General features: G+C 43.5%; 1 protein-coding gene across 2 annotated transcripts in view; it reads right to left on the bottom strand.

The window, feature by feature from the left end:
* STX17 (syntaxin 17) overlaps positions 1 to 8,441 on the bottom strand; it is a 69,475-nt gene that overhangs the window by 54,936 nt on the left and 6,098 nt on the right. The window contains exon 2 of one of the 2 annotated variants that reach the window (XM_019509160.1): positions 1,104 to 1,285. In XM_019509160.1, the coding sequence (XP_019364705.1) occupies positions 1,104 to 1,226 (123 nt within the window). In that variant the 5' untranslated portion in view covers positions 1,227 to 1,285. The remainder of the gene's footprint in view (positions 1 to 1,103; positions 1,286 to 8,441) is intronic. The other variant, XM_019509161.1, reaches the window with a different exon arrangement.

Raw genomic sequence — 8,441 nt, 5'->3', positions numbered from 1 at the left:
CCCCCCCCCCCCCCCCAAATCAGCCGCAGGCAGATTGGTTGAAAAAGTAAAATTTGACAAACTTATAAGCAAATGGTGACAAACTGGACAATATCTCTGACAGTCAGTGCTACCATCTCCACACACGCACACACATTTTCAATGGAATGTGTCAGTCTCAATGAAGTCAGGATCAAGAGCCTTGATTTACATTTGTTTGCATTCTAGTCACACATTCAATTTCTTCCACTGAAGTATACTTCTATCAGTCTTTTTACAGTTCTTCTAATCAACAGGATCATGTCCCAAAAACTTAATTCCCAAATCAAACAGTTCTTTTTCTTCACCCATTTTCAGCATTAACCATACCACGTAAAGTCTCCTGTCCATTTGCTTTAAAAGCATAGTTTTTGATGGTGGTTTCCAGAGCACTCAAGTATTTAAACTTCACGGTTTTTGCCTCAAAGAAGTATTCAACTTTGTAGAAATGGAAAGATGATTTGTCATTAAATATCCATAGTAACAACAGAAAACAAAAAACATATGTTAAGGTAAAAGATGCCATTAAAAAAAAAAAAAAATCAATCATGTTTCTATTCAATTAAAGGCACAATTTTATAATACTATATTTCTTTCACCCCAGTTTGTAAACCTATATACAGAAAGCCAAGTAAAACTAGTAGCATTTGTGCAAAAAACTTATTCACGACAGAGGGGCAACAGTCAGTTTACTAGGATATGCTCTTGCATTTTAACTGCTAATAACCTACCACTGAGGCAAATCTAGATTTTACTTGGACAAATGTTTCATTAAAGCAGAGTAGAGTTTTGCCCAATAAGAACCAAGTCAAAAGAAAAAAAAATAAATCAGAATTTGGCCTTACTAGCAACAGGAAATCAGTACACATTTATACAAAATACCAGCTTTTTGTGTGTGTTTTTATGTACATCTAAACAAATCTTGTATTACTTTTTTGCAAGCGGATGAAAAGATTCACCAAATTACACTGCCATCAAAACAGTAGACAGACAAGCTTTAATCACAGTATCTCTAATAGTTTATTTTAAAAAGCATAAAGTTTTTCATTAATAAGAGTGACATTAAAAGAGTTGAAAAAGCTAACCTTTTCAATATTTATTTGGTGCTTTCTCAGCCTTTCCAGATCTGTTGGAACTGCCACTTTAATGAATTTTTGGAGGGCAGGTTCAAGACGACGAAGAGTAACTTTTTCATCATCTTCAGACATTCTAAAAATAGGTCTCAAGTCAGTAGTTGCCCAATATACCTTTTCTCATTTAGAAAACCCTAAAAAAAGAAGGATTTTTGTTTTAGGCAAAATGTGTAAATCTCATTCAATCAGATTACATCTTAATTAAACTAACCTTTAAAAATCAAAACAGTAAGAGAAATGCTCATCCTTCCCATAATGCCCCACAAATTGTTCCACAGCAAACTATTCCCAGGCACAGCATCTACACATATGCCCAGGTCAGAAGCAAATTGAGCAAGGGAATAGTGAGGAGAAATCCACCAAGAAAGCAAAATACAATTTCAGCTCTGGATGATGCGAGGCAGTATCCTGCAGTGACCATGGACGCAGATGGAGGCACATTGTTCTGTACCACCTGCAACGTGACTCTGGATGTGTTGAGGAAAAATCAAAATAGAGCAACTCATAGATTCCAAGGAGACCATGAAGCAGAACGCTGTTGCAGAGGCTGGGGGTCAGAAAAAGAAACAAGTAACCATGTCCTCACTTCTTAAAAGGATCATGGAAAACAGTTTAGCAAGGTGAGCAGCAACACTTTACCTTGTGGAGGCTTTTGCAGTGGCAAACATCCCACTGGAGAAAATTGATTGCCCTAAGTTAAGGGACTACCTAAACAAAAATGTGTCAAATGCTGGATGTTTCCCATATGTGAACAAGCTTCACCAACCCTATCTCCATACAGTGATGATTACTTTCCACATCCACAAAGTCTGCATTGGCAATGTATGAATCCATCTCTGTTGTGGCCGATGAAGCCACTGACCTTCAAGATAATTATGTCTTTCACATTTTATTTGTACCTGGGAGCTGAACAGACCAGGACTTGCTTGTTTTTCAAACAGAGCTGGTCCACCTCACATCTGTCAATTTTTCTACTATGCCTCAGGCTGTAGTGAAGGCCAGTGTCAACTACGGCTTAGAATTTACCAGAACTCAGCACTTCTGTCCAACAATGCCATGTATATGTGCAAGCTTTCTCTGATGTGCTCTGTGGAATGATGCCCAATGCAGTTCATGTCACCTGCAATTAGAGGTGCACCAATACATCTGTCCGATATCAGATCAGCACCGATATAAAGAAAATTGTCTGTATCAGAAATCAGCCTGATGTGGCCAGTAATTTGGCTGATAAATGGCCAGTGCAGCATGTAGGCAGTGAGGAGCACAGCCAGCAGCATGGAGAGCTGCATGCAGCTGTAAGTCAGTTGTGGTGGAAGGGCAGGGGTGTGGGGGGGACAGATCAAGGCCCCCAGTGAGGAGGGTGTGGGGCTGGAGCAGGCAGTATGTAGCTGGGGGGGAAAGGGGCACGGGCTTGTCCAGAGGGCATGGCTCCTGCCGCTGTGTGCAGCTCACTCAATGGCTCGTCCGCTCATTGGGCAGCTCCCACCGCTGCTCCCACTGGAGGACATGTGGGGTAGGGTGGGGTGGCGGGGCGTATGTCCCCAGATCTACGTGGGGTGGGCGGCAGCAGTGCTGGGAGGGTGCTATGAAGCAACTACAGCAATTTTTTTGGGTGGCTGCAGCCCTCCCCCATAGCCTGCTCCCAGAGCTGCCACTGCTTGCCCAGCACCACCCCAGTGCCAGCCCCAAACCACAGCTGCAGCCTGCCCTGCCCCAACCCCATGCAAATCTATTGCATATACCTCCCCCCCAATGCCTTCCTGGGATGCGCGCAGCAGCGAGAACTGCCCCCCACCCCAAATGAGTGGCGGCTCCATTCCATGCCCTGCCCCGCCCCACATGGGCAGCACCTGCCCTAGTCCCACTCCCCCCCTCACCACAAGGGGCGTTGATCTGCCCCCACCACCCCACACCTCTTCCCACACCTCTCCCCTTCCCCCACAACAGACCTACCAGCTGCATGCAGTTGTATTGGAAATCAGATCAGTATCAGCCGATATGTCCCCTTAAAAATTGGCTATCTGTATCGGCCCCAAAATTCTCTATCAGTACACCCCTACCTGCAATGTGCAAATTCTGTCTTGAGTAACTGACATCTGGTATATGCAGTTTCCTGATGTGGATAGCCTGGTTTCATCCAAGCACTGTCCAGGCTGTAAGCTCCTGTACAGGCAGTCTCATACCAGTCAAAGCAGGTACCCACAAACAACTGTGTTACTCCCACCAGAACCTGTGCTTACGAGGCAGAATTCGTGGTTCAACAGAAGTCTGTTACCACACCAAGAACATGCATTATTACCAGCAATGTGTGTCTGAGAAGCTGGAAATCACACCTGGCACACACTGCAAGTTTAAACTATGCTATCTCCTGGAACAGGGAGGCATTCTAGATCAAATGAAGTTTGTGACGAAAAATACCACTTGGTTCACAGAGCTTCTAATGTGGTTTGAAGGCTAGCAGGCGGTGTTCCACAATGCACACAGCTGATGGATTTGATAAGTTGGGCTGAAAACACAGCATCACAAGAACTGTCAAGCTGTCACCATGAAAACCAGCAGAGAAGGGACCTGTTTCAAGCAATAGCTGTGAAGTTGAACCAGTATTACACATACAACCCATCACTACTACCACCATGATTCAAACAACTGTCTGCCTCCTTCCTTAGTTCATATTTTTTACTCCAAATCAGGTGCCTTTGCTGAGTCTTGACCTTCAGCTACTGAAGTCAATCCCTGGACAGCAGAAAGAGCATGACAAGGAACAAGCTGCTTACATGAACTCTGTCAAAGAGTGCCAGATGCCTGTGACTGTGTTTTGGGAGTCTGTTTCTGATCTGTTTCCACATCTGTACACCCTTACAAAATGCCACCTCAGCATTCCAACTAACTCAGTGGCACTGAGCATGTAATCTCAGTGTAGGGACAACTGTTCACCCCACAGAGACAGAAGATGTCAGTGGCAACTGTCAGTGGATGCTGCCTGCTAGCACTTAACACAGGGGTGGGCAAAATACAGCTCACAGGCTGGATCCGGCTTGCAAGGACTCACAAACTAACTGTATCCTGCCCAGCCCAAGTGCATCGCTCCCACCCTCATGGGCAGAAGGGCCCAGCCAGCACACAGCTGCACTGGGCTAGGGATGGGACTTCTGGTCCCAAGATGGGGCACCTGTCAAGGGGCCGGGCTACCCTTGCAGACCTCAACAGCTCCTCAAAACTCATTAAGCACCCCTCCAACTGAAATAATTGCCCACCCTTGGTTTAACAGCTAACATGAACTGCCTCTCTCATGGTTAGCACTGAGTACTGCTAAACTCCTTTTTACAACTTTGACAATAAATTATGGTGATTGCATTAATTACAATTTGTGGTATGTATAGCTTTAATTTCATAAGATATTTGTGTTAGAGTCTTAATTGAACAGATCAAGGTCAGTAACATGCCCAAAACACCCACAAACTTGCCAAGACATTGGCATGCCAGGGGCAGATGGCAGGGAAGCTGTGAGCGGCTCTATCCTTGTTGTGGCAGCGCAGTCCTAGCCCCTTCCTCACTGTTCACTCTGAGGCACACGCGCCAAGTAAAAAGCCTTCACGTGCCACACTGGCAACTGTGCTAGGGTTTGCCTATCCCTGGCTTAGATTACTTAATAATGCATGCATTAATGGATTCCACAGGCTTATCAGGGCAACTATGCTGCAGTTTCAGTCGTGCAGTCAATAACACCAAGGGGTGGAACCACTCAGCCAAATCAGCGGTGATGGTGGACCCTGCCACAAAAAGGCCACAAAAATGGCAGCCATCACTGCAATACAGCCGCTAATTTGGACTTTTCAGTTGCAACGTAGGTAGACCCCCTATAGATACCCGATTAAAAAGTCACATCCTTTTTGGAGACAAGGAGATTTGAGCATATTCCTTGACTGAAACTTGTGATTATGTGCTTTCTGAATCACAGCCCAAATTTTCTAAGCATCTTAAAGTTGTAAGATATATACACTGAAAAAAAAGCACAAAGCAAATTGATGTTGACAGTTTCCAGTTCTACCTCCTTGCAATATATGACTCATTCCCCCATCTTACCAAAACTAAGCATGCCATTTACCAACTAGCTTCAACTCTGTTCTCAGTATCTGCATTGAAACTGTATCTTTGGGGCTGTTTTCTGCTCCTTTAAAAGTAGGCATACAGAAGTATATGCAACAATAGAAAATCTCTCACTAAATTAATGAAAAATTCCATTGTACTGAATATGCACAAGACACAAAAAAACCCTAATGCAGAGATTTTTTTTAAGCCTCAAAGGTCCTTTTATTCGTGTAGTTTTAGTGCTGTATAAACATAGTTTATTTAAATATTAGTATTTACTGTGCTCTCCTTTTTTAAAAGAAAACCTGGTGCTGAAAAGTTTTCCTACTGCAGGCCTATACTGAAGACATTCAACTAAAAAGGACCAGCACTGCCACACACACACACACACACACACACACACACAGTAAGTATACAAGAGAGTATATACCATTACAACTTCATTTGGAGACTTTTGCTGGTTTTGCTACATTGGTGGTATTAAGCAAGCAAATCCCTTCCAGAAGAGATTGGGCCGAGGATTGTAAAACTTTTTGTGGATAGATTATTCATTCTTTTTGTACTATGTTAAGCATACAGTTAACATGCAAATAATAATGCATTATGCCCAATGACAACATGTCAGAACGTAGGAAGAGAGTTGTTAAAAATAGCTTAAAAGCTGAATACAGGATGATTACACCAGATTTCAACTGGCTCATTTAAAAAAAAAAAAGAAAGAGGCTGCTATTCCTGGTCTGCCAGGATAAGATGTAAGAATTTCCCCTTGCCTCCAGCAAGGGAGAGAGAAAAGTCTAGTGGACTGTCATCTTTTCCCCAGGCCGACAAGGAAGCTGAAGGTACAGTTTCAGCTGGGGAAAGCAGAGGTTTCCAGAGGTGAAAATAATTCCACACGAGAGACATATTTCAATCGTCATCTTCTGTCTTATGAATGTTGGGTTACAAGAAATTTTCTTTTCATAATGAAACTAGTATAGAAAAATGTCCACCCCCCCACACTAAACAAAAACAAACAACAAAATTACACAGACAGAGATATCAGCTTTAGAGGGTTTTTTCCAATACAGTAATTCAACATTTCCAATGATTTACCTTTTCCTTTTTCACAACCTCCAAACAACTCATTTTTGTTAATCAATTTTGTAGCTACTGCTAAAGCAGCCCTCTACATTTTGAAGTGGGATAGACCAGACAACCTTTTACATGTTCCTTTTCAGCCACCCAAATGTTATGCTTATATGTGCATTTCCTCAAATAAGCATGCAACAAATTCCCTCAAAACTTTTCACTTTTTTAATTTAAATTTATCTTTTTAATATCAATCTATTCCTTAGAATCCAAAATGTTTCAAGTCTGACATGATAACAATGACATTTTTGCATGTTACAGTTTACTGGACTACATCACATTAGAGAAGGCCTTAATACTTAACATTAACAGTCAGTCACATCTCCACAGTTAAGGCTGAATTTCAGCTTGCACGTGAAAGCATATTTTCAACTTGTTTGCTCTGAATTTAAAAGACCATGCATTGTATCCAAACTTAAAGTACCTCCTCTTTGAGTACAGAATGAATTTTCTGGCAGTTCTTAAGCAATTCCATTGGTCTAAGTCAAAACTCATTAAACTGTTTCTGTTAAGAAATTTTGCACTTGCATCAGCTTTTTAAAGAGTTTTCAGGAAAAAGAAAAAGGACCTTTCAAATTTACCATATAGTATAAATTAACTGGAACCTACTCTATTCCCTATTTTTTCACATATAAATTACGCTAAGTTAATTCAAAGTTGTATTTGTCATTAATTACGATTCAATCAGAGTCAAGTTAACAGTTTAGAGGACTTAAACTAGGCATCTCTGACAGCAGACCTAGTAAGACCAATCACCATCCTTCTTTTATAGCTAATTTGAATTATGAAACTGTTGCAAAGGGGAACGGACACCTCATGAACTCTCGGTAATACATTGCTTGGCCTGTCATTTACTGTTTCTCAAAGGTTCCATGGCTGCACATTGACTTAGGCCATAGGTTTCAAATTCATCTGGCCCCATCAGGCCTGTCTGTAGGCCAGATCTGGACTGGTCCCAGAGCCAGCATGCAAGGCTGTAGTCTGGTGGGGTGCCACAGACAGCATGCTTCTCATGCCACATGCAATGTGCACCAGCCCCACTCTGAAGCATGCACTACAGGAGGCACAAGGGCTGGACTTGGTGCTGTGAGCACTGCATGCAGCCCAGGGGTCCAGGATGGAGTATGCACTGCATCATGGGTGACTGGTGCCTCCCAAGTCTGTGGGGGGAGGGCACCAGATCGCTGATGGGGAGGCGGGGGGGGGAGAGTCCCCCAGCAGCTGATCCCAGAACCACCAGTGGTGAAACCAGAAATGCACTTCCAGTTTCATGGCTGATGATTCCAGGGGGTGCATGGCCAAACTCATGGGGGTACACATACACCCCCTATGTATTGCCAATGCACTCCATGTAACTCCCCATCAGATCAGTCCTGCATACTGGCTCTGGGGCCTGTCCAGATCAGTTAGGTCATCCATGCACTCTGTAGCCAAAGCACAAGGCCAGTCTAGCAGAGCGCAGCATGTAGTGCGTGCCCTGTGCCAGCCCTGTATGCAGCACCAGATCCAGCCCACGTGTTAAATGTAGCACAAGCCCCAGAGCAAAGCCAATCCAGACCAGCCCCAGAGCCAGAATACAGATCCAGTCTCATGGGGCACTGCGTGAGACAAGTGCCTTGGATTAAGTACAGCACCCACAGTATCAGATCTACCCACACACCAGACTGATTCAAAAACCTCGAGCCAGACCATATAGCTCCACAGGTCATATGTTTTACAGCCCTAATTTAGGCAAAAGTGTTTGCAAGTCTCCTTACAGCATGGCTGAATAAGAATCACTGAATATCGATACAGTACTACAGGGGACATGAGGTCACAATCCTTAAAATTCTCCTTAGCTTTCCTGTTTATGCAGAGTTTTTAGTACATACATAGGTCTGATATGGGATCAGCACTGATAGAAAGAAAATTGATTATATTGGAAATCGGCCTGATGCGGCCAATAAACGCCTGTGCATGCGCGCAGCCGCAGCACAGCACAGCACATTGGTGGCAAAGAGCACAGCCAGCAGCGTGGAGAGATACCTGCAGCTGGTAAGTCTGTTGTGGTGAAAGGGGAGGGGGGAGGGAAGG

This window comes from Gavialis gangeticus, unplaced genomic scaffold, assembly GCF_001723915.1.
Source record: "Gavialis gangeticus isolate Ggan-Ray unplaced genomic scaffold, GavGan_comp1, whole genome shotgun sequence".
Taxonomy (NCBI): domain Eukaryota; kingdom Metazoa; phylum Chordata; order Crocodylia; family Gavialidae; genus Gavialis; species Gavialis gangeticus.
This window is presented reverse-complemented; position numbering and strand designations above follow the sequence as displayed.